Source organism: Oryzias latipes, chromosome 24 (genome assembly GCF_002234675.1).
Source record: "Oryzias latipes chromosome 24, ASM223467v1".
In the NCBI taxonomy this organism is placed as follows: Eukaryota; Metazoa; Chordata; class Actinopteri; order Beloniformes; family Adrianichthyidae; genus Oryzias; species Oryzias latipes.
Genome location: NC_019882.2, coordinates 7,488,714 through 7,515,382, shown reverse-complemented (window position 1 = coordinate 7,515,382; position 26,669 = coordinate 7,488,714). Strand labels below are relative to the sequence as shown.

The window sequence follows — 26,669 nt, the reverse complement described above, 5'->3', positions numbered from 1 at the left end:
AACATCAAGAAAGGCACATTGAAAACTAATTTCGTTTTTTTTTTAAAAGTGATCCATTCTCGCTGTTCTCCCACCCCTCGCTTGTTCTGAGTTTGATGTGGAATACTGGAAGAGCAACAGGCCTTTTCCTGTCTCTTTTGGCATAACAGCGTGTGACTTCTCCCTGACTTCCAAAGCTGCCCTTTGGCATTTCGGGGTAATTGTCAGCAGTGGCTGGTAGCCATTCTGCTACACCAGAGTGGAGAAGGACAAGGCTGTCCCTCATCTACTTCGTCTAGCTGAGTTTGGTGGCCAAGTCTCACCTCTTGATGGAGCCACATGAGTCAAAAGTTCACAAGCGGGACATGGTCGCTTTGGCTTTCAGATAACTCAAGGGGAGAAAAGTGTTTTTGAATAGAGTTAAACATGCAATTTATTAGACCATTATGGTGGATGAAATGACGGTTTAAGTTTGGTTTAACTCGCAGGGATTGACTGTACAAGAAGATTCTGTGATGCAGGTCTGACTTGAAGAGGGGCGGCTCTCACTAAACAATACCCCATTGTCAGCCAACCATCCGCAAAACCACGCCACATTGGGTCAATATTAAGTCAAGTGTACTCTCTTCATAGACTTGGTCAGTTAGTGAGGACAATGGCGGCACATTTCACAGAGACATCAGACTCCCAATGCACAGTCGTATGACCTAATTTAAACTGGAATAATTGCATAAGAACTCCAGTCAGCACGGACGTGGTCAAGAGAAAAAAAATAGGTGAAAAATAAAAAGGGGGCGGGCAGGACGGTGGTGTTTATAGCCTAACACCAAAGCATTTGTCAGAGTTCCCAAATCAAAAGCAAACAGGACACGAATGGCCCAAATAATAGGGATCCCCTCATTACTGCATGGGGACAGTGAAACAGTGACAGGGGTGCTGGGACAGGCCCAGCAGGAGGTCTGCCCTGCTGCCTTCCAAAATATCTGCTTAACCCCCTGCAACTGTGCCAGCCAACCAACACGCTCAAAAACCTCTCACCATTGGATCTGAGACAGTCAGCTCCTCTGACCTAAAAACAACAGCCCCCTGCATGATGCCATTCCATAACTTACATGCACAATAAACTTCCCAGACCCCGTCTCTGCCTTTGACCTGAACCCCACCGCCGCCGTCAGTGATGCAACTACAGAATGGAGTTCCCTCACACAGTAGATGGTTTTACAACAGTTTTGGCCCAAATTTGACTTTGTAACTGAAGGAAATATATCCAATACATGCTGTCTTATTAATTACATAAGGAAATAAATATTGTTGCAAGCTGTATTACAACACATTTAAAAGCAATAGGACTGTATCAGTCTCTAAATGCATCTGCTGTGTTTGAGTCTCTCTGAGACCAATTATCTCAAATTAAAGTAAAACATAAAAAAATGCTAAAATTCAACAAGGAAGCCCTGATTAAAGAAGAGTAAACATCTCTAAAAATAAACGTCTTATGTTTTGTGGTTACATACATGATCAGGAAAATAACCGCTTGTTTGGACCAACACATGCTAGTATGATAAGGAATTTACATTTTTAGCTGTAAATATTGAGGTTTTTCCATCCTGACGTTGAATGCTCTCATCGTTTGACTCCATGGTTGTTGTGTTCAGGTACGGGCGGTTGCTGTACGTCTTCAACGTGAGCTGCAGCTGAGCTAGCCGCAGGATGACCCGTCTCTGCTGGGCATCAATCCTTAGAGATCCACCTTGAACCAGGCGGTCAAAGTGATCTACAATGTCACAGCCATCGGGGGCTGCAAAATCACGGGAGCGGTATGAACCGAACAACCTCCGGTTACCTAAAAAAAAACAGCAGTTTTAATCTTGACGCCACAATAATAATAAAAAATACAAACACTTAAGCGAGCTTCGATCTTCCAAAGCCTTAAAACGTTAGTATTAGATAAACAACACTCACCGTTTGCAGTGCAAGTGCTCAACAGGAAGCGGATTTTCTTCAAAAATATGTCTTTTAATAAAACATTTGAAGAGCCTGTAACAGCTGAAGTGACGATGCGCGTCGCCATGATGGTTCAAACTAAAACTTTATTGACACTTTAAAAATGCAGATTTAAGTTGTTGCATTTGAATGCATTAAATTTGAAAGGTTTTAATCAACTTATGTGTTGGTTTGGGATAAAATGTACAAAAGTAATGATTTAAAAACATTAAAAGACGAAAACCTAAAATAATTTTTTGTGATGCATTAAAACCATTGCAGGAAATAAAATCTAAGTTCATCCTTTAAACAAAAACACGCATGCCCCCTCACTACTGTTTAATTAATTCCGGGAGCAGGTGGTTCAACCCTGTCAGCTGAACCTCAGCTGATCGGAAGTGTAGCCAGATTTAATTTTAAGCGAGCGAAACTGAGCGATAAAAGCAACACCGGAAGTGTTTCTGCCTCTTCAACATGGATAATTTCATTGGTTTTCTAATATCCGATTATAATACAACCATATTTGAAGATACGTTTTTAAACTATAAATAGTAAGAAAACAACACGGATATGTTGGTTTGTCTATTTAAAAAAAACATCAACCAAAAAGATTTGACGTTTGAAAAGGTATTTTATTTTGAAGGAATACAACGGAAACTACATATTCGTGTTTTACGTCAATTGCCACCATACCTAGCTGTAAGGGAGAAATGGCTGATGCCATAGCCGATACAAGAAGGCTTTTTACTAAGCCTCAAAATCTGAATGATGCGTATGGACCTCCGAGTAACTTTCTAGAGATTGATGTGAGCAACCCCGAGACTGTCGGAGTTGGCAGAGGCAGATTTACGACGTATGAGATCAGATTGAAGGTGAGCCTGCACTACCAAGTGCTAAGGTGTTAGCTTGTAGCTAGCCTTAATAGTATGACATATGTCTGTTTACTTATCGAACGCTTAACATATTTTGACGGTACTATGACTCTACTCTAACTTTTCTGCATAGGTATATTTAAGTAAACGGTTAGAATGTGTAGTTTCCCTATTGCGTTTTACGAGCGCTTGCTAGGACCATTCGTGTGACAAAATGTTTATCGAAAGTATATTAGCTTATTTTGTTATTGTGTTCCTGTCATTTTCTTCTGTCTTACTTGGTTTATTCAATCGAAAAAACAACGCCCATAGATAGTGGTTGCTTATCAGCCATATCACACTTGTTATACCTTAGAGTAGAGCAAATAATCAAAATTTGGTATAAAACGATGCCGTCGACGAGGATTACGTAACAACTGAATTACCAAATTCATTTTCCGCAAAATTAACTGTTGACACTTTATACCCAAAATGTTACACATGTAAAACTCCACCCAGATAAGTCCAGAGAAACCCTGCCACACCCTATTGTCTGATTGCAAACTCCATGAAACCGCATTAGTGCCTCTAAAATTTCAAAGGCGACGTGCAAGTCAGCCTTCATGATCAGCTGCTCAACTTTCTCCCACTAAAGATTTATCACGCTGCTGTGCTGTGGAGTTTAAACTTGTTCAGGAATGTCAGGATTCAAATTAATTACTTTGCAGATTATGAGAATTATGCACATTGCCAACACACTGTATGAGATCTCTCTTTGGTTTCTTAAGACACACACACATATACATTTAAAACTGTCCCTCCTGTGAGGTTAAATTTGGTTAATACTTGAGGGTATAGTGCAAAGAGACACTGATATATAAGGCATGTCCGCAACAGGATGTACTCCTGGGCCTTATCCTCCGTGGTTCAACCCTCACACCACAAGACATTTCCTTCCTCATTGCAGCTCCATTGAGCTACTTTCCAAAGTTTCTGTCGTCCATTTGTACAAAGTTGTTGGCATCTCTGAGTTAAAATTCTTACTAAATGTGAGATTTTAATACTTCACATTATATCATAAGTATAGTTTTATCATCAAGTGCCATTTATCCCAATCAAATTTAAAACAAATGACACGTTTACAGCTTTTCCAGGGCGAATTACCCACTTATGCAGTCATGTCAGAATTTATTGCCTATTACACTACAGTTACACTTTAGTTGTTTATTAGAATGCAAATCTAAAAATATAATGTTTATCAGCAACATGTTCTCAATGTTAGTCTATCTTATTAAATACAGACATATATGGGTAAGAAATTCATCAGCTGGTTCGAAGTTGAGCTATATTAAGTTGTATTCAACAGGTACTTTTTCTTTCTGTAATCTGAACGTCTGTGACAGAGCAAAGTCTGAAAAGAGCTTATTTGTATGGCGAGGTTTAAATGTCAGGACTCATTGTAGTAAAAATAGACAAACTTTAACTTCACGTTTTGACACAACTGACGGTATAATTTGGCTGCTTAGATGAGTCAAATACATTTTTCTAAAGGTTTTTAGTTTCTGTAGAGGTTGTAAAAATGCTCCTTTAGTCATTTGACACTAAAAGCTGTAGAATTGTGAAATCTTTTGAGAGCAATTCTACATACTTATTGGTTAAAATTGTCAAGGAATTCAGAAGGCTAATGTTTGGCTCATGTTTCATATTAAGATTGTTGTTTCAGTTGACTGACACCTCTATGCTTAGTGGTCTAAGAGTGTTTAGATTAGTTACCAGCACTTTTTAGTCAGCCCTTACCTTAAAGAAAAGAATGAAGGGTACAGAAGGCCGTCCCCAGGCGTTAATGTTGAATATAAGGCTACTGTACTTGATTAGCGTGTCATAATTAGCATATGCGTGTAATCAGTATTATTGTGCATCTCCTAGGCCTGTGTCACCCTGCTTTGCATAAGACCAAAGAAGACGTGACCCATCCTTGTCTTGTCTGTAAATGTGGTGTCAACTTTGCTTTGCCGCTCTTCGTCTTTGGCCTTCTTTTTATTTTATTCTATCTCCATTATTTTTTGCATCTTAATCAAATTGTTTTTGTTAAAAATGTTCAAGATTCTTTGTAATGTATATACATTTTCTGTCATCCTATTAATTTTCTTTTTTTGTTATTTTTGTTGCATCTTCTACGTCGATTTTATCCTTTCACTCTTCCACACATTTTCTCCTAATAACCTTTTGTCCTGTTCTCACTGCTGTCCTGCTATCCACCCCAAAACTGAGAGAGCTCTTGTGGCCGCACTGAGAGAGTCTGCTTAATCCCCTCATTGAGAAAAGAGAAGAATGAAACGGCCCAAAGTGTATGTATGTGCGTGCGTATCTGTGCGTGTGTGTTGGGGAGACTGTGATTGTGAAGGGAAGGGAGGCTTGAGCATTTACTCCCCATCTTCTCCCCTCCACCCACCCATGTGAGGGCAGTAAGCCACCCCTTCACCAGCCTCCGTCTCATCTCCCACTTATCCCATTTTGCTCCCAGCTGTGTGTAGTCAGTTGTTTACTTGATTGTGTGAATACTAATGTATGTTTGACAGATATAAATCTTTACCTTTTTCTTTTATTTTTTTTTTACTTCAACACTGATTTTTTTTTTTATTCTCTAACTGGGAAACTCTTCAGGATAATTGGAAGGTTATTAAAGAAACATGCGATTTATCGTTTTGGTAAAGAGTTGAACGTCTTGTTGCTTGTATGAAATTTAAAAAAAGGAATGAAACAAATGGAATTTGACCGTGATCAGAGATGAATTGACTGTACAACAATTAAATGACTTTCCCATTTCATCTGAGAAAAAACTAATGTTTGTGATCTTAAAACCACTTTTTTTCACTCTCTATATCCTTTCCGTTTATATTTGACTTTTCATTTATGTTTTATCAACCGTGTTGAATTAATTTTTAATGATTAATCTTCTGACTCTTTTTTTTTTTAAATCGTTTTTTAATTATTATTTTTTCAATACTGCCTAGTCTTCTTGTTGTGGAGAATTTTGTTTTGTACGTTCGTTGTTTGGGTTCTGGGCAAACACTTGGCTAGAGCTGGGATGCGGATTTGTAAAAGAGGGAGGAAGAGGTGATGGTATTATCAAAATTTCTTGTTTTTTTGGTTGGTTCCCATCTCATCCAGATAGTACATTCAGGGGAGCGAACTTTGGGATCTCACTTTGTTTATGGATAAGAGTACATAAAAGGGCTCTTATGGCTCTGTCTCTCCCTCAGTCTTCTACCCCTCCTTTTCCCTTCTCCCATAGCTTCTCTCTGTTTCTTTCTCTTTTCTATTTGGGCACCAGGGTGGGGGCCTTTGGTCATTAATAAAATAGGGAGAGACTAGGGATTGGATGTGTGTGTGTAAGTGTGTGGAGGTGGGGTGGGGGGCTTGTCAGGCACAGTCAAGTGTAATCCAAAGTCTACAGCATCCTCTTCGACAACTATTTTAATGGAAATAAGGAACATATTGTATCAAGGCTACCATATCCTACTTGAAATGACAGTATCAAAAGTGGGAGTTGATACTATGGCAACAAAGCAGCTTTTTGCCAACTAGGCAAGTCGGAGAGAGGGTAGGCTGTCAGGCCACGGGGGCCGGGAAGCGAGGGAACGAATGAGAGAGTACACAGAGTGACGATAGCGAAAGACCTATGGCCCCATTGCTTTTGTTCCCATCCTTTTTTCCCATTTTGGAATATGATGCAATGAGGTGGTATTGTGTTTCCATTTTTTAATGTTAGTATTCTGAAAGGGGACTTTATGGGAGGGGTAAAAAGGGAGCATGGGGGGAGGTTTAGGATGCATGCTCTCAAACTTGACTTAATCCATCCTGCTAAAAGCTAATGCATGCTGGCCTTGAACTAGTCTCTCAGAAGATGAATGATCTTTGTCCTTTCTCTCCCTCTTTCTGTCTCTTGCTTTTTTTAAGGGTTATATCTCTTTTCAACCCATTTTCTGTGGAGACTTGGATATTTCATTTCACACAATACCTGCTCTTCCTATATGGCGCAGACTTGTACATACATAATTGAGAGTGAACCTGACGGATCTCCATGTAGCTTTGACTGAACATGTCTCTTATTCCTTCTTTTATTGGGAACTTTAAGTCTCTCATTTTCCACTTTTTACTTCTTCTTCTCAAAGGTGAGAAAAGCAAAGCTCTCTTTTGCACAATGACACGCTAACCCATGTGGGACGGTCCTGTGTTCCAATCACTACTGGGGCCAGTAAGCTGAGACACCCGCTCCCTAACCTCCATCCAGCCGTGAAGAGAACAGGGGCCGGCGAAACTCGATCTTTGACTCGCACCACTCTCACGCACCGCCTCTTCCCATGTGTTTGTGTGTGAGAGGAGGAGTTTGTGAGACTTCTCATTTTTCAGCTCTGTGGTTTCCATTCCTCCCCTTGTCCTGGGAGGCCAATCTCTTAATCACAGGGTTTTAGTGGGTGAAGGAATTGAAAGGCCAGGTGACTCTTCACGCACACTCTCACTGCCGGCTTCATTGGTTTTAGATGAGGGGTCTGGGTAGGACTGGATGTGTGCACACAGCCTCAGGGGATTTGGGCTTTTATATTGACGTCGTCCACTTTGCGGCTGGTCAAGTCTTGTAATTAACACCTGTACATGCATCAGTGTGACCTCGCGCATGGTCAAGTGTTTTCTGTGCGCCCGTGATGGGATTAGAGTCACGGCAGTGGCAGATTACCTGTAACTGCGATCTGCTGTTGGAGGGATTAACTTTGTGGCGTTCCATGCTGTGAGGTAACACAACGCAGCTGGACACACCACAGTGAGAGCAGAGTGATGTTAATGCCGGAGCACTGGGGCGATAAAGCTAAGATAATCCACTTCTCCTGTGACCTGAGGAAGAGGAGTGAGCTGTCCATTGATGGCTTCACCTGGCGAGAGCTTGGAGGAAGCGGCAGAGATTTCACATCTTGATGATGCTCTTTTCAGTTACTTGTGAGTTTTATTGTCACAAGTTTTTACTTGTTTGGAACCTTATGAAGGAGATTTTGCAGGGATTAACACGATTACAGATTTCAGTGTTCTACCACAAATCCATCTGTGGTTGAAATGGGCAAAAAGGGTGAACACTGCTAGTATCTGTCCTATTAAGATTTAATCAAACTGGTCCTTAGAGGCCCTCCACTAGGCTAGCATGACCATGTTCATATAGAGCGTTTCCTCTTATTGTGTCGTCAAGCTTCTTCTTATAGATTCCAACTCTTTCTTTTTATTCTGTCCACCACATGTGAGTCATTCTTGGCCACGTGTTGAAAATACATTCGCTGCTTTCATGAAGCGACTGTGCCGACAGCTAAATAGTAACCCCCCCCAAACTTTACAAATACTTTGGGGTTTTTTTTGTTAAGTTTCTTTGCGAAGATAACAGCGAATGAGGAAATGGAAGAAGAGCCTTTGACTTCAAATTAAAAACAAAGCTGCATTTAACAGACAAAGCCAGCAGTCTTTACCTCTAAAAATGGATTCAAAAAGTCAGACAGGCGCTTCAGCCTCGTTACAGGACGGTTCATGAAATATTGTCTGAAATTAAACTGGTTTGTGGTCTGAAAAGGGTTTCAGACCGCTGGCTTGAATCATATTTGGTACCAATGAAACAACTAAAACCTTCTGTAGTGACTGCTGGTAATTCAAACGGGTGATGAGGATGATTGGAAAAGTATAGGAGTATTTTCAGGGCATATAAGTGCTTTTTTTGTCTTTCAATGCAAATTTTAAAATGCTGTTTTACTCCTAGAACCATAAATCTGACTTGCACCACTTTCTTTAAACTTTATTAAAAAATAAATGCATTTTGACCTTCTAGTTTAGTTTTCACATGGTGGAAAGTACTGCTTGTTTTGTCCACAGATGGAAAAAATATGAAAAAAAACATACAAATATTTTGCTTCATCGATAAAGAGCTACAGAAAAATGGCAAAGAAAAAAAATACAACTAAACTCCATAAGAACAGAATGAACTTTACTCAGACAGTAAAAGAGGAGCATCAAAAGAAAAAATAGCAGAATCTTCCCCATTGTTGTTTTTTTGGATAAACTGTTAAAATCATTAGTATTTTTAAGGATTCAACATGATTGGATATGCATTCTTAAAATACATTTTCACATTTTTTTTAGAAATTAGAGACAGTAAAACAAAAATCAAAATGTAGTTATAACAGAGAAATGTGACCGAATATACAGATTATGGAGAATAACTGACCACCAGAGCAGAAGACCACCTCCATTTTTCCTGCCTTAAGCAGATGAAGCTCACAGGCTCTGCAGTCTCGTTCTTCTTTTTTTCTAACTACATACACACCTCATTTTTTCTTTTGTGCCACTATTTACTCAGCCTTCTGGTTAACTCTTCATCTCTTTTTCCCGCAGTCATACTCGTCTGCTCATCGATTAGTCTGCTGCTCAGCCTCCCTTTGTACCTACTAGTTCAATTGCTTTGCTTTTGTGATTTCCTCTTCCCTGAATTCTGACCTTCTGTGAAATGGTTGCCCATGAAATGTTCATTCACTTCCTCCTCCTTCTGACATTGTCTTGGGTTGGCCATGTACTGTCAGGACGGGTGAAGAGCTTTGGCATTGTGCTGTTTGCTTCAGTGTTCCTGTCAGTGTCGAACCATCTCCTGCTTTTAATGTGAAACTCACTTTTGAGTGCTTGTCAACAGCAGCTTAAAATTACAAACACATCAGTGCGCTGATGTACATCAACACACACGACAAGGAAAAAGGAGTCTGAGTCAGATGGACCTTGGTGTTCAAATCACAGAAAAACCTTTTTTTTATTGCATGTTGGACCCTTTTCATTTCACCTATTCAGTTTTTGTATTCTAAAAGAAATGTAGAGAAGGCAGCTCAAGGCTGTTTTTATTACAATGAAAAGCTATGCTCTTTTTATTACAATTATTAGTCAACTTGTGTATTTTTTTTCCAGTGTCTCCAAACGTTTTGCCCATTTAAATGATAAAAATGTAATTTAATCAAATCTAAATATTTATTGTTGACCCCATTGAATTAAAAATATTGCAATTTATGACTAAAACTGTTCACTTAACAAAAGTATCTTTAGTTTCCAAATGACTTATGAAAAAATGATACAAACTCAACCTTCTCTAACCGGTTTGTTTCCATCAGAAATCCATTTTCTTTTCCTGTCATCCTGTTTGCGATGGGGAAGAAGAGCAGGAGCCTCCTTGGTGTCATTTCAATTATCGGGACAGTTTAACACAGATTTTAGGGTTATGTCAGTTTTATGAATAAGCTTTCATGGAAATTGTTAGATTTTTTTTTTTTAATCGGTGCTAAAGATGATAAATTTTGCACGCTCACTGTCCAACTAAACTGAGCTGGACCAAAAACCTTTCTCTGTTTTCATGTATATAACTGAATTTTAGGACTGTTTCAAAGGCATTACACGTTTTGCAAAGTTTTGCTCTGTGTTTCCAGACCAACTTACCCATCTTCAAGCTGAAGGAGTCTTCCGTACGGAGACGGTACAGCGACTTTGAGTGGCTAAGAGCAGAGCTGGAGCGAGAAAGCAAGGTGAGCCGTTGAAGTGAGATGGAAACACAAGGGCTACTAAAAGCAGAATATTGAAGAGGCTCACTCTGTGGAAAACATCTGCAATGTTCTGACAGAGTTTCAGATCTCTGCTCTCAAGATCCCATCGTATTGTTTACAAATGTACATTTTCCAGCCGTTTCAGTGTTGTTGGTTTTTTTTGTTAGGTGGTTGTGCCTCCTCTGCCAGGCAAAGCTCTGTTCAGGCAGCTTCCGTTTAGAGGGGACGACGGCATTTTCGACGACTCGTTCATCGAAGAGCGGAGGCAAGGTCTGGAGCAGTTCCTCAACAAGTAAGCCTGAACACACGTGTGTGTTTCTACTTACACAAGTACAAGTTCACCAAGCCACCATGCAGGATCTTCAACTTCATCTAAGGAGAATAAAATAAGCCTTCCTGTCATCACATGCATCCATCTCAACTGTCGATATGGGTTAAAGCATCCGATAAGCAGCAGTTATAAGATATTTCTACGGTTTTGTGCCAAAGTTTAGTCAAAATATGAATGCCTACATTTGTCCAAGTAGCTTATTCAGCTAAATCTGGCTGAATTAGCCCCCAGTGTCCTGTCCCAACATGGGACTGACCATGTGAAGGTTGTCCAATATTTGTTTTTAAGCAGGGATGAAGTTTTTCTGCAGATGCCAGACATATTTATGTCCTTTTATTTATCAAAAGTGTTAAACCTAACTTGTAAAAGACAAATACCCATCAGACAAACTGTAAATACTTGGGTGATGTGGATTAAGATTCTCCCTCTTTCCGTCTCTTTTCTAATAAAACCACATGCTGATGCAGCTTGCTAAACGGTACAGTTTTATATGTTCAGAACAAAGCTGTTAGTGTTGACTCTGGAATTCTGCCAGTGATGTATACGACGTCACCAATAGAAATGGCTTACTTCCGACAAAATTAAGTCTGTTCAGTCGCCGTGTTTTCCCGATGTTCTCGCCAATCAATGTTGAGCTTGTTGGAGACCGACGCCCCTTCCACTTGAACGCCAGCTCTGGAGAATCCGTCAAACGTTTCAAACGTGAAACCACGTACTTTTATTGAAGCATCCGAGTGGTCAGTTTATAACTTGAATAACTTGCATTACAGAAAAAATATGAAAAGAGGACTATCAAGAACATGTTAAAAAAAAAGTTAGCAGAGCAAGAATGGTTATTCTGACAAATAATATGATTAATTCATTTATTTATAGAAACCTATGAGATCTTGGTTTCTTGGAGAAGCTTTGGAGACTTGCGCTTTGGAAAGCCAGGGGGGAGGAATCAATAAACTCAATGGATTTGCCAAACAAACAGGAAAAGATTCAAAATGAAAATGAACTCCAGTTTTGCAACATTTGTAAAAATAGACAGAATTCTGCCAAATTAGCAATTGGGAGCAACAGATCAATTCCTTTTCAGTTAGCGTTGAACTCAGTCCTTAGTAATTCTTTAAAGTCCTTATCTAAACATCTCTTAATCCATTTTAAAACTGCTTTTAATATATATATTATATATCCAAGATGGAGGACATGTATATATATATATTTATATATATATATATATATGTCCTCCATCTTCAGAAAAATGTGACAAAACATTTTAAAAACACCAAAAACACAATTTCCATCGTCTTTAGGTATATTCTCTTTAGTTGTGGAAATGTGTTCAGCCTCAATAATTTCAGTTTGTTCTTCCTTTTTTAAGTTTACAGTAAATATTTGTAAAACTTACTAAACCATTTGTTTTTGGGTTATGAAATATTATTATTTTAGGAATCTCTCTTGTAGTTCTGGAGACTTCTCTCAAAATCCTCTTTTGATTTAGAAACGAGTCTAACCATTACAAATCATCCAATATCTCCAAGTTCCTCTGCAGCTCTGAGTTGAATCCAGATGTTGGTTTAACTTTTCAAACAAAGCAACACTTTGTTCAACAGGGACCCTCAACTTGTTCACTTTTCTCTGTGAATGTATGAACCCTCAGAGACAGATGTGTTTTTATGCCTCACCATCCTCTCTTAGTCTTTATTCTAATCGCCTTGCAAAGAACAAGAACAACCAAAGAGGACTCAAGTATACACCCCCACAGCATATTTTCTTCCCACATTTGTTTTGTTGTGGATGTGTAATTTATGTTAATTGCAGCTGAAATTACTTGCGCGTTACGCGGGACGCTGTTGCACCTCTGCTTATTTCTGATCCAGCGTGTCCTCGTCTTCAGCTGCAGAACAATAAAAGTTACAGTGCGACTGTAATCATTTGCTTTGATTGCAGGCTCGCCGATTATCTTTGTTTCATGTGGAAATGCCACCGTGTTTCCCGTTAGAATATTAAGTGTGTAAAGACAGTAGGACCCCCCCCCCCCCTACTTATAAACTGCTTTCTGTGAATGAAACACCGCTGTTGATCATCTTATTGTTCAGACTTAACACTCAGAATGCAGAGAAGAGCTTTCTTTTATTTGTAATTAAGAGCATTTTAAAGGGTCATTTCTTTGCAATCTTAAAATGGTTATTAGCATGAAGAAGATGAAAGAACTAGTCTGTTTATGCTAGTTAAACATCCTTAAACTAAAAGAGAGATGCTTGATCAGAAATGCATGAAAGATTTTTTTTTTTTTTTTTTTACTGTTCCCCCTTAAAGCCAACATTCTTTTAACAGGGATTTATCTTTTTCTGACCTTTCCGTCATTAACTGCTGCTTGGTTTCTCTCTCCAAATATTTCCCCATCAGATGTTCAGATGCATGCATTTGTGCATCCTGATCCTCCTGGTCTGAGACCTGCTTTGGGGTCTCAGGTGCACCGGCTCATTCTCATTAAGCTCTTGTGCGTCATCCGAAGGGACATCCGGAAAAGTTGATATCACCGCGCCTTAAGAGACCAAAAGAAGCACTTTGGTTAAATCGGTTAACGTTGCTATTTAGCCTCGCCAAAGTTTAGGCCCTTTATAAATCCCTGTTCGATTTACAGGAAGTTAAAATTTTCAGTTATTAAAGAAGTTGAGAAACGGTTTTTTATATTTAAAGAAATATATATAAGTTGTTGCACGAAAGACATTTATGTCATCATCAGGATTTTTTCTGATACCTTTTAAAATTGGAGGAAAGTTGATAGATGTTACCTTTGTTTATACTTTCCTGTCAATTTAGAAGCGATTTGCTGTTTTTTTTTTTTAGTCTACACACCCATTTAGAGCAAAAAACTCCTGATTTGAAGCTTCTTTGTTGAGTTTTATTTTTTTATTTATTTAATTATTTTTTCTCTTTTTAGATGTAAAACTTTACACAAGCATTGTAATTTTATGCATGTTTTTTTTTACACTGATCCTTCAAAATAAAACACCTGAAGCTCCAACTTTTAGGCTCATCTCACATCTCAGTGTTTCACTTTTTGAATTTGGGTTGGTGAAACTCATTCAAACGTGCTTTGATGGAAGAAATAAAGACCAAGCTCACAACAAAAGACAAAAGATTTTTAAAAAAAAGTTTCAAATTTGACAGACATGTAGTCAATAATTTTGCCATGGTTGATCAAAAACCTCTTTTTTGATTTCTTGATTTTTTTTTCATTTCCCTGTACAATTGTTTGCTTTCCTGTGTTTTCGTGCACAGATGTTTTGTTTCCTCTCAGATCTTCCTCTTGCGTCTTACAGGGTGGCCGGTCATCCTCTAGCTCAGAACGAACGCTGCCTGCACATGTTTCTACAGGACGAGTCCGTGGACAAGAACTACACCCCATCCAAAATCAGACAAGCCTAAAGAGAAGAGACGGCTGTGGCCTGCCTCGTCCGGCTCCAAGCTCGGCTGTCCCAAAGCTTCCTCCACGGCCTCGTGTTCGTCTCAACAGAAACATTTCGGTGACAGATTGTTCTCTTAAGCCCCCTTTGAATGCCGTCATTATTGTCTTATTTTATTTTGAACTCTTCACCTGATAAAGCTTGTTTTCACCGTCTAAATGGAGAGAAAAAAATTGTGGCTCAAAGTGATTTATAGTTATTTGTCTTTGTCTGGAGATGCCACTTATATAGAAATATGATGTATTTATCATTTATAAGTGTCATGAATATATTCCTTTATAAAGGTTCCCTGAAAGAGCGTTATATGTATGCAAAGCTCTTCCTATGACCCACACCTCGTACCCAGCACTGGCATGTTGATTCACTGTAACTAACCAAACACCTGCAGACACACTTTCAGACCACATCTGGATGTTAGGAACTGAAACATCTGTGTCAACCAGCACCTGCCCAGCGCTCACAATGTTTTCTAACAATTTACACAGAGGGAACCGCAGTATTTGTAAGAGCTATATGCATTTTGAGATTTGTATACTGCTGTGCCATTTTTGTTTATTTTGAGAATTTTTCCAATAAAAAGTTAAATATCTTCATGCACAACTATCTTTGTTGATCAGGGATGCTGCATTTTTGAAAATTAAATATTGTTTGCATGCTACTGCTATGCCTGCCTTGATGCCCACATAGAAACTTAGCCCAACTATGTTCAGGTGGAGTAAATCCTGGATGGGAGGTCAGCCCATCACAGGGACGCATGCAGAGACAAACATACACTGAGATTCTCTGTTGAGGGACACAATCTGCAATCAAACAGAAGACAGTTTTTGTTCTGAGAAGAAGAAAGAACAAAGAAAACCCAAACTCAGCAGACCCTTCACCTTTAATGAGGCGATGCTGATGCCGCTTTTCTTCCTGCAAGAGGAACTGTTTTTCTAGAAAGACAGTAAATTTTAAAGCACATTTTATTTAAAAATATGAGAATTTCTCCTTGTTTTGTTTCTAATAGTCTTAATGCAATTATCATTTTGTTTCTCCATAAAGTAATTATTTTTTGCTGTTTTCTTCCATACTCTTAGATTTGGATGACTATTTTTTCAAGAATTTTAGGTTTAGAGTAACACTTTTGCTTTTCAAAAAATACATTTAAACAAACTTATAGTTTTTTTTATAATACTAAATCATTGTTGTATTGTGAATTTATTTAAGCAAATGATCAACAAATTCTGTGATGAGTACTCAACATAAATACCGAAGACTAATTTAAAATCAGCAGGGATAATTCAGATGTGACTAAACTATGATCCAGATGTTCATTAATTTATTTTACATGGAGATTCAGCATTTTAAAGTCAAAAAACAAATTACTGATCCATGAGTATGTTTAAAAGTTTCTATTTCAAGAAATTGCATTGGTCACACTAAAGTCTCCATATAAATGACCCAAGTTGAGTTATCTGAGGCTAAAAATTGGCTGACCTTTTGCCGGGTTATTTTAACAAAAATTGGGTTAAAATGAAACCACTACAACCCCAAAAATTACTACTGCTCCACAATGTAACCCAAAATATGTCCCAACATCAATAACCCAATAAATTAGTGCAAGGTTGCTCAAGGAGAAAACAATAAATGATGTTCCATCATCAAATCCAGATAATGTGACAGCTGGATTTACAATCTTTTATTATGATTGTTACAACTCTAAATAGTTATAACTCCAGATATTTACAACAAAAGTAAAACATCACAGGCCACAAAAAAACATCTCCAAGTGCTGAACATGGATGTATCTGGTGGTCGTGTCTGAACGTAACACAGCTGACCCGCAAGCATTTTTAATGCTGCGCCTCAAACACCGACACGAACAGGACAGTATAACCACTGAAAGACAGACACCCTCCTCGGGTTAATTAAGGTCAGAGGAAATGCGTATGTGTGTTGGGGGGGAAGGCTGTGCAACACAGTCTTTTGATTGTTTTCCACATTGCGCAGGCGTCTCGTCTCGTCTCCTCTGCGCCGTGCGTTTGGTTTCAGCACTGGATGGAGGAACAGCGCCTGTCCGCGCCTCATCTTTTTGGTTTCCTCCATCGGGGGGTGTTGAAGAATTAAAAGATTGAATTGGTCGTCAAGCTCATTGGTCTCACAGACTCGAATAACATCGTAACATTTAACAATTCAGTCTCAAAAGGGGGTCTGGCAGACGCTCTCAGTCTTAAGGCGAAGCTCAGTCCGCAAAAACTTCTGTTTTCAGACACAGGCAAGGGCGCTACATGCTAATCCTCAACTAGCGCAGCTGTTAACAGGCTATCTGGTGATCTGCTGCAGTTTTTGCACTTTTAATAAGTGTGTCCACTGCAAGAAAAAGGGGGGAAAGTTCCACCCACAGCTGCACCTGCTGAGCATTGCGCGCGGACGGTTTGGGAAAGGGTTCATATATCGCTGGACTTGTACATGTCGGAGAGGAGCCTGGTGATGGGAACGTTTCCGATGGTCTTTTTGAAGAACACCTCCTCTATAGTGGAGGGGCTGACGGAACGCAGCGCAGGCAGGAGGAGCAGGAGCTTGCCGAAGCGGCAGGGCTGGGTGGGATACCTGAAACGTAGAAGTGGGGGCCAATCAGCGCGTGATCGAAAGCGTTTACGCATAAAAAACGTAAACATAAATGTTAACCAAGGCGTTCACGTTATGGCTGGTGCGTAACGTGCGTCATCAGGTATATTATTGTGTAATTGCTTCTCACCTGGTGTGTATGTAGCTGTTGAGAGTCAGCTGCGCCTCGTCTTGGAGCGCAGCGATTGCGCTCGCGTTGCGGAAAGCTCTTAGTTCGGCGCTGCCTTGCGTTGGAACTGCAAAACACACATTACTTTTTAACAAAAAATGAGACATTTCCTTTCCACATTTCTCCTCCTGTTTCCTCAAACGCACAGCAACTTTCTTCCAAGAACAAACCTGCTTTGAACGTCACGATGCATTTCAAACAGGCGAACTCTGTTGCGTCAAGACGCATTTGTCTGAACCTGGTGACCACCTCTTGCAGCGCTTGGATCTCAGTCATGATCTTGTTCATCCGCTGAGCCTCCATGTTTTCGCTGTTCAGTCCTTTCGACAGTGAATAGACGCAAATGTCAGCAAGCAGGAAAACTCAGCAGCAGCTGGCTGCTCAATCAAAGCCCACATACCGGAAACGGCGAGAAGAGTGGTGGAATCCACAGGAATGGCCCACTGCGCAATGCCCAGAACAAACAATTCCCTCCATGCATCCTCCAGTAAAATCAGCTGTGAACAGATGGGTTTGGCGTTAAACCACAACACACAGAATAAACGTGTCCTCTAATTAGCCTTGTAAAGACTAACGTTAGTAGTATTTGTACACTTTTTTTCTCTATTATGACGATTCACTTCAAGTATTGACAAAAAATGTGAACTGCCTTGCTATTCCAAATTGTACCTGATCCGATAATGGGAGGGTGGAGAAGGCGGGCACACTCTTTGCCCACTTGATGCTCATGAATAGCAGGCGCGCTGCAGACTCGCACACCGACTCTGTTGCCACCTCATAGAGATACATGGGGGTCCCACTGACCTCGTGGGGGTACTGCAGGGCACACAGAACAAACACAATCAGCAATAATGCTCCTTTGCATGGAAGTACTGAGAATTTTTTTGGGGGGAAAACTAGGAAGGAAAAGGTGAAATTCCAAGCTCCAGCACCTGATTTTATAATCATTAGCGTTGCTTGTGCGGGATTTACAGTGAAAAATCTAATTGGCGGATTTATGGCTCTTATTCTAAATCGGGACAAGAATTTCAACTTCTAACCCCACTGCGTAAACTTAATCCCGAAAAGAAAAACAGTGAGGAAAACGTATGGCTCAAACTGACCCATCAAGAATTTTTGTTTTGCAAAATTCGTTTTATTAAATATAAAAAAACTGACTTAACGCAAGAGGAGAACATAAACAGGTAATTAAAAAAGAGTTTGCACCTTGGGGGTTGGCTGTGCCAGACCAACGATGGCCTGCCTTTCCGGTGTGGTGGCCACTGAGCTCATCTCCAGATTGTGAGGCTCCAGCTGCGTGACTGTGGTGAAGAAAGGGGGTCCGGGGAGTGAGGAACCAGGGAAATGCGTGGAGGATCCGTTCACCTCCTTGTGGCCCCTGAAATACAGCGCGACCTGTTTGCGGATGGTGGATGTCCGGGGCCCCCTTTCATGCTGAACGGCTGTGGAATCAGGACACACAGAAGAGACTGAAGAACAAACAATTAACTGTAATGAGCCCCCATCAGAGCTCCTGCAGAGTTCAAATAAAATCCGCCTTTGAAACAAACAAATAGGTAATTATCAACTTATTTAAGGCCTTTATTAACACCCTTTAATGCCTTTCCCCATCTGAGCTGCTTCATTCGAACCCAAGCGCCTCAGCGCAGCGTTTCTATAGTCAAAGTGATAATTCAATTAACCCATTTACCGTCTTTATTCATGTTCACTTCCAGACACTTTTTCAAACGACACGCTCGGCACTGGTTCCTGTGCGTTTTGTCAACGGGACAGCCACCCTGCGCAGTCACAAGAGAGGAGGGAGATGAAAAAGAGGTTACAGCATCCAGTTTTAAGTTCTTCCGCAAAATGCCGCATGCTATTATCCTCTTGGGAGGCCAATTTCCAGGTAAAAGATCGTGCTATTATCTTGCAGTTATGGACCTGCTCCCCCGCGGGTTCAGAGCGGCTTCATCCCGCAGGATAAGTACTCGATCCCGCCCTCTACCGCTTAAATCTTCGAGTCCTCACATTAGATGGGATTACAGCTGATATGCTGCAGCAGCGCGGGGTTTATCCCAGAACTAAATAGCGCAGGCATGACACAATTAGGGTCATCATGGAAGATTGATGAAAAAAAAGAAAAGAAGTCTGTGCGTAAATTGGATGAAAGTTAATAGGTAATGTAAGTATTTCATTATTGAATTTATGATTTTAAACATTAATTTAAAATGTCTACTCGCATAGGTCTCCAAAAATAAGTTGTGATAATCAAAAATATAGTTCACTTAAACCGGGTCAGCCTTGGTCCAATTTGCCACTAAAATCCCCAATGTGTTTTAATATGATTTTTTTTTTTAAAGAAAAGGTTGTGTTTGAATAAAACACCGCACCTGTGAGCCAGATTTACACAAGTAAGTCCGGTTTCTGCGGATGCTCCTCTTGAAGAATCCCGAGCAACCGTCGCAGGCGTAAACACCGTAGTGTTTCCCTGAGCTGCGGTCGCCGCACACTTTGCAGGGGATGTCTAGAATACGACCTGGATGGGAACAGGAAAAATTAAGAGCTCAGCGATGGTCAAGACAAAAACAAACGTTATTGATATAGTTGTAAATCAGTTTTATCGTTTTGTTTGGTGAAGTTGCTGTTAGTTTTGCTCAAAGCAGGCGTGCGTAAAGAATGCCCTGTTCTTGTCCTGCAAACAAACACACCAACACGCACACAGACAGGACAACGCCCGTGCCTCATCCGACCAGAAGCATGGGAATTCACTGTGCACATTTCAAAAATAAAGTCTGGTGGGAAGCGTCATATTTGAGCTCCCTGAAACAATGGCCTAAGTGCGCACAATGGAGACATTAAGGGAAAGTGTTAACTTAATGATTTTCCCCCATTGAACCTCGTCTGACTGCCTGGATCTCGACAAGCTGCCAAGTCCACTTCATAATGGAACTCGACAGCTGCTTTATCCCACAGGTCTATAGGCCCCAGGATTAGGGAGTGACACTGCACCATGAGAATAATGCGCACCAACTCGTTTCACCAACTCAAATGAAGTGTATGTAAATCGACCCCAGTGTAGATAAAAAAAATGTGATTTTTCTTAAGGTGAAGATTTGTATTCAAATCTCTTAAAAAGAACTATATTTGTATGCATATGAGGGAGTCTTTTTCATTCTGGAGGGAAAAGCCGTCTATGTAATTACACTGACGTTTTGCCACCTGCTCATTGATTCACCGGTGACCCGTCAAAAAGGGTAGCATGGGAATAACTACTCGGCAGCAAAAACAATGACTTCAGGGGAGAGAGTTGAGTTTTAGGACTTGGACTGATTACTTATTCAGAACCAGGAGGCTGTGCAGGCTTTTCAATCGCACATTGCCCGAAGCTATTGGTAAAAGGCGCCGATTTTTCATGTGATTTCTATGCCAGCCCTATTAATAAGTGAGGTTTGGCACATTTGTCATCCATTAAATTACGCATCCGTCAGCTGAGCGTTTTTCCTCCCCAAAATCACGATCATGCAAGCTTCAAATTGACCCTATACCAAAAATCTCATCATTTAGAAATCATGCGCAAAGGTGAGACAATTTTTTTAACGTTAACAGACAGTTCATGACAGCTTTTTTAAAAGCGGATGCAGACAGTCAATTAAATAAAACGACACACAATTTTGTTGTGAAAGGAGGAACTGTATTTAACTCCCCGCTGTAGGGGTCCAATGCGTCTCATTGTGCGCAGTAATTGGTTGAAGATCTATGGCATATTCCATTAACGTAATCACCATCAAGCCGAACACTGGCGGAGAGGAGGGGAATCTGAAAATTCTGAGATTTCTGCTCTGCTGTCAGGAAAACGAGACAACCACTGTTCTATTTCATTCAATTATTTTATCAACTATTTAAAACTATTTTGTTAATGAACTGTTTGTTGGGGGTAAAACATAGAGGAAAAAAACAATATTAATCAGCCAGAATGTGGAAATCTATTGATATTTTTTTAGATGAATTTTTAAAGCTTGTAATATGTGTATAGTTTGATCTAAATCCAAACCATGATGTGAAGTCATCAAAATTGGGTTAAATCTAATTAATTTCAATATAAATATTTTACAGGGATTATTAACCAAAGCTGCACATCATCAAAAGACATAAATATAGAAATTATTCCAAAAACATCATTCTAGTTTAACGAGAATATGCGGATTTGTTTTTACATTTTTGCTGTAAAGATGTGATTCAAAATTGAATTTTGGGCAACAAGTGGCATCAAGTGGGAAAGAAGTAGAGCACCAAGAACTACTCGTTATGCAGCTTATGATTCTACATTAAAAAACACGTTTTCGGTCGTTTTCCTGTAATTTTCTTTTGACGAGAATCTTCACGGATTTTAAATAAAACAATAAAATACAGTATGAATCACTGCACTAGCAGATCTTAGAGAAATAAATTGACTTCACTATTTCAGAAAAGCTGCGACAAAAACGGCTGCAGGAACAGAGCTGAAGCTGTCCAACTCCAGGTCAGAGGAAAGGCCTGTAAAGCGTTTCGGTAACATTTGGAACTGCATGAACTTACTTGATTTGACATTCAGAATATCCAAACAGCCACTTGTGGAGCCGGTGGGTTTACTCATCATGGATCCTCAATCCGTTAAAAGAACCGAAATGGGAATGGTCCACTTTCTCTTTCCCTCACCGACAAGAGGAACACAACAGGTGAAGCTGCGGCACTTTCAGCTGTGAGGTCGCCGGGGAGGGGGGGGAAATCCTGCTGGCCAACTTTGTTACATGGAGTCAGACTCCCAGAGCCAAACCCAAAAGTCTTCGTGTCTTTAACGCATGGCGGAAACCGGTCAGAAAGCTGGGAGCAACCTGTTATCAGCGGCCGCAGCCCTCCAGCAGGTCGAAGCGCAGTAGCCGGTCCATAAAGTTGAAGGTGTGAAAAAATAACCCCCACAAACAAAAAAGGAAAAACGACACTGTGTCTGGAAAGCAGTGAATGGTACCAACAGCAGAAAAGAAGAGGCGAAATCTGGGAAAGTGACAGGTGAAAGCTTGTTCAAACCGAGACGCGCTGTGACTTAGTGCTGCGCGTCGCCCTGAATGAGCCTCGGTAATATTTATGAGAAGTGTTGGGGGGAGGCTGGAGGGTGGAGATCTCCGCTTTCTTCATCCACTTGGCTTTCTACTCCAAACTCCAGCCTTACGTCACTGCCGTGTGAGGGAGTGCGGGTTTGTTTGAATGTGCGTGCGTGCTGAGAAGTCCAGAGCCTCTGCCAAGAGGGGAAAAAGTTGCGTTTTAACAATCTTTAAGGTTTAAGGTTTTCGGACTTTAAACTCACACAAAATAAAATTGAAAACAAGCTTTTTTTCGTTTTTTTTTTTTTTAGAATTTCAAGAGGATGGTACCATTTTTTTGCTGGTTTACCACCTTGTAGTTTACCTTGTGGAGTTTAGTCATGTCGCGCACTTTTACGCACGCACGTCAGATACGCGGAGTGCAACAGCCAGAGCTGCTGTGACATCCCAGCAACACGTGGAATATTTTCTCATGAAACAGATAAAATTCTCCAACATTTATTATCATTTGGCCAACTTTTTTCTGTTTTTCAGAAGTAACAGCGTATGTCCTCATTGTCTCATTTTCTCCAGGCACGACTGAAAACCATTTAAACTGTTGAAGCTGTTACAGATGTTTAACGAAGTTTTTATTGTAAAACTAATTAAAGGTTTAACCATCAATTGATGAGTTATTAACTGGGTCTATTTTTTCTTTGCAACATTTTCTGATTTTTGTTGTTGTTGGATTTGTTTCAATTCACAAAGAATTCTTCATCCATTTTAAATGTATCTGTCAGGAATAAGGGGAAACAATACTAAATCAATAAAATAATAATAATTAAAAAAATCTCCTAAATGAAACAGTTTTTTTTCATGCAGTAGGCTCAGCCCCCTGCAGCCACCGGGCCCGGGGGCCAGACTCAGTCCGGATGGGGTCGGGGTCAGTTAGCGGGCTGCAGGGCGCGTTCACTGTCACCCTGACCTTGACAGCTTGCTGCGCTTTCGCCGGGTAACTCCAGAAATCCATATTCTGTTTTTAATTGTCTTCATTCCCACGGTACGCAGAGGACCATATGGGCGCACAAAGTGTCGATTTAAGCGGACAGGAGCGAGGCGGAGAGGCGTAGTTAATTGCAATTAGCCATTGTTGCGTCTTTCAACCACTGCTGCAGACTAACAAGCCCGGCGAGAAATCACTATAATATTCCTTTGATTTTCCTAAAGGAACACATGGAGAGCTTTTGCCCTCACTATAGGAAGTTTATGTGGTTTTACGTCTTCAAGAAATGGTTCAATCAAAGCATCAAAACTCCTTCATGACGTGTGGGATTCCTCAACCTCTCCTCTGAGGGACTCCTTATTGATAATTAGTCACATGCACACAGACATCCCAATAATTGATCAAGAGGCTGGATTGTGTCATCACAGATCAATGAGGTTTCTCAGACGTTTTGAAGTGCACGTGTGAGCGGTGTGTGTGTGCGCATGTGGGTGGCTGGCGGGGTGTGTGAATGGTGAATGTGGACCCTAATCTCCTTAACTCGTCCTAATCCTCGTCATTCACTGATAGCCTTTACACAAATATAACCAACATCATGGTTGCCGGGGCATCTCTCTTTCACTTTTTTTTCGTTTTAGTGACTCCCTTCTTCTCCGTCAGTCAATGAAACGAGGCGAACAAAGGATATAGTGGATTGTGTTTCTGATTTTATTTCTTTCTTTTCGGAATTCTGCATCCGAGGGTACTTGACGTGCCATTGGGTTAACAACAATTTGTCCCAGCAGAAAACGTGTGGTTATCACCTAAATGTAAAATAATCTTGAAATCATAAATGTGGTTATTTCTTTTAAAAAAACACATTCAAGAATGTCAGTTTTATTATTTCGATTTCAAAAAACTTATTTTGCAAACAAAAGAAGCAAAACTAATTAAAAATGTTTACGTTTAAACTCAATATCCTGTTTTATCTACTTTTTCTTTTACTACCACAAGAAGCCATCTTTTTGAACTGCTATCACTGTGGCAGGCCTGCAGCCAACCAGGCGTAAACCAATTGGCTTTAGGGAGAAGTCACTAAGCTCCACAGAGCAAATAATGGGGAGAATTCAAGCCGACCAAACCCCATGCAGCCTGTGGATCATTTAAAACTGTCTGGGGGATCACGGTCACTCGTCTTACAGCCCCTTAAAGGCTCTAATACATATAAAAAGTCACTCTATTCGCTGATGCCATTAAAACACTTTCAGACCATTTGGTGTGAAAGATTTCTTCCTTCTACCAACATGTTTCCTGATATATGAATTAAAACCAGCTCTAATTAAAGATTTTAGAATCACAAAATATTCAGTCTGACTTCAGGACCACGGACAGTTCTACTAAAAGAGTCACTACCTGTGCTCAAAGTAAAAACACATCAGATTTAAGCTCTGTGGACCATGAAGGGGGGTATTCTCTTTTATTCAATGCCAGTCAAATTTAACTCCATCACTGGAAACTTAAAACAATATAATTAAGCAATGTAGTGCAATATCTAATAATCAGTTCACAAAGTTCTGTTGTGACATTGATAGATTAGGTATATGTCTAGAGCTTCAACAAGATTTTGAAAATCAATAAAAAATGATTGTATATTTTTGTATTTGACAGTAAAGCAATAGCTTCAAAGATATCATCTGATTTTTAATTAGAACAAAAAAATGTGGATTTTACTGGAATCTTTTTCCTGTTTTGTCCGATTTTCTTTTTTACAATTGCACCAACACATTTACATCCAAGTAAGATTGTAAGCAGTTTTTTTTGCGGTGTGGTCCCAGTGCTTTTGACTTAATAAAACCCAATCAGATGCTTTCTAAGAGAGTTGCAGGATAGTTTTTGGAGATTCTTTCTGCTCACAAACAATTGTGACAAATGTTGTATCAAAAGGAATCAATTAATTGTGGATGGATTAATTTGTGCTGTTTGAGAAGCAACTGTTTTTTTATTTGAGGTAAACAGGTGAAGAAAATTGAGTTTTTAGTGTTTATGACCTCAGCGTAAAAGTCTGTCTCCTTAAAGTGTTCAGAAAAAAGCATTTTGCTGTGTTTCATGAATAGGATCCACGACTTTGAATACAACATGGATACCCCACCTTGTCACACCTGTGTAGGGGGACATGTGTTCACCTCACGCCGTGGCCCTGTCATCACATCAGAAAAAGCTCAGACTCAGTGTCCAAATCCAGAAACCCACAGGTTGGTGAGGTAGTTGGACGCTCTGACAATTCTATTTGGGGCAAATTGTCAGTGAGAAACTTCCGCTCGAACTGCCTTGGACAAAACTGGCTGTTGGGGAGAGCAAATCCCGCTGCATGAGGGTGGGGGACAATGGGGGGCGAATGTGTTGATGTGCGGCCGGTGGCTGGGGAGGGACAATGGACGGATTAGTCAGTCCCCTGGCTGACTGATTTGAGATGGCTCCTCTCAGCCTCTCGCTGTGGGGAGTCCCATTGTGCTGCTTCTGATTCCCACTTCTCACAAACTCCAAACAAAAGTCAATCTCTTTCTCAAGGGGGGGAGAATATCGACCTGTGTTTCAGCTGGGGAAAGTGACTCAAAAACTTATTTGCAAGAGACCGCTGACTCTCTAACTCCTCTTCCACTGTTCATCTCCTTTTCCTTTGCACCCGCCTTCATCCTCTTAATTTGGCTTTGCTGACCAGTGGAGGTGGTGGAGGACAACTGGGCAGCTGAATGATCCCAGTTTTTCGGACTTGAGTGGAGCTTGGGCACCTGTTGGAAGCTTAGAAACGGCTTTACGGCCTGGGTCATTAATATTAAAATATACAGAGATGCCATCACAGGCTGCTCTGAAATCGGCCTGATGTCGCCCCTGGGTTCCCTCTCTGGATGGACTTCTGCTTTCAGCTCCTCTTAAATAGTTTTCTTTTCCTTTTTTCTGCCTCCTCTCTTTCTTTTTTCCTCCCTGAAAAGAATCGTTAACAAATTATGACAGCTGAGTAGAGGGGCTTAGGCTGTTCACGCTGCAAAGACAAACATGTGAGAGCCAAGCAGCCCGCAATGTGATCAACGTATCTACAGTTCATTAAATATTCCGCCTGTGGCGAATAAGACAGCTGGGATTTGCACCCTGAAAGAACAGATTTCAGTCCTGCAGAGGTGACTGGAATCTGGGTGAAATGCTCACAAATTCAAAAGGTTGAAATTAACTCTGGATTTCAAAGAACTCAAGATTGAAATGGAAAAAAATCCCTGTACTGGATATTTTTCTGAATTTGATGATCAAAAATTATTTTTTTAAACAGACAAATGTTCAACCCTTCATGAAAATGTAATGAGTTTGAATAATTGAAAAGTAAATATTTGTCATGTCAGATGTTTAAGCTGCTAGCCTTTCGAATTTCTTCGTCCCTCAAAAAAGTCTTTATTTCAATCCAACACTTTTTGTTTTTTTTCTAAACAAAGGCTGAAGCAACCTTTCAAACTGAGTCAAGGTGAGATTTGGATGTTAAACAAGAAAAAAAAGAAGAAAAGGATCAACATTTTTTTTTAAATAAAAACAAAATTGGAACAAGAAAGAAAAACTAAAAATAGAGGAAGATTTGGAAATAAACAGAAGATCTCTTGGCTGTACTGGATAAAG

The 26,669-nt window shown here is 40.2% G+C and overlaps 3 protein-coding genes across 3 annotated transcripts in view; 1 reads left to right on the top strand and 2 right to left on the bottom strand.

The window, feature by feature from the left end:
* afg1l (AFG1 like ATPase) overlaps positions 1 to 2,307 on the bottom strand; it is a gene marked incomplete in the record, with an annotated part of 29,059 nt that extends 26,752 nt beyond the window's left edge. Inside the window, 2 exon segments of the mRNA XM_023952897.1 lie at positions 1,554 to 1,822; positions 1,942 to 2,307. Of these exon segments, the coding sequence (XP_023808665.1) occupies positions 1,554 to 1,822; positions 1,942 to 2,050 (378 nt within the window).
* A 314-nt stretch (positions 2,308 to 2,621) lies between these two features.
* snx3 (sorting nexin 3) lies at positions 2,622 to 14,805 on the top strand. The gene is made up of 4 exons (XM_023952899.1): positions 2,622 to 2,834; positions 10,310 to 10,405; positions 10,591 to 10,715; positions 14,069 to 14,805. Exons 1-4 carry the CDS (start codon positions 2,673 to 2,675, stop codon positions 14,172 to 14,174), a joined length of 489 nt encoding a protein of 162 aa, XP_023808667.1. The 5' UTR covers positions 2,622 to 2,672; the 3' UTR covers positions 14,175 to 14,805.
* A 1,070-nt stretch (positions 14,806 to 15,875) lies between these two features.
* Positions 15,876 to 22,049, bottom strand: nr2e1 (nuclear receptor subfamily 2 group E member 1). The gene is given in 9 exon segments (NM_001104873.1): positions 15,876 to 16,801; positions 16,950 to 17,055; positions 17,159 to 17,308; positions 17,389 to 17,485; positions 17,658 to 17,804; positions 18,195 to 18,430; positions 18,679 to 18,766; positions 19,361 to 19,506; positions 21,546 to 22,049. Coding segments are annotated over 9 exon segments (1,191 nt in total). The 5' UTR covers positions 21,604 to 22,049; the 3' UTR covers positions 15,876 to 16,638.
* Positions 22,050 to 26,669: the final 4,620 nt, after the last annotated feature.

Excerpts from the sequence above, each read along its gene's own strand:
- snx3 (XM_023952899.1), top strand. The coding sequence starts at position 2,673 with ATGGCTGATGCCATAGCCGATACAAGAAGGCTTTTTACTAAGCCTCAA. Across the intron at positions 2,835-10,309 it reads CGTATGAGATCAGATTGAAG|ACCAACTTACCCATCTTCAA; the intron begins GTGAGCCTGCAC and ends CTGTGTTTCCAG. Across the intron at positions 10,406-10,590 it reads AGCTGGAGCGAGAAAGCAAG|GTGGTTGTGCCTCCTCTGCC; the intron begins GTGAGCCGTTGA and ends TTTTTTTGTTAG.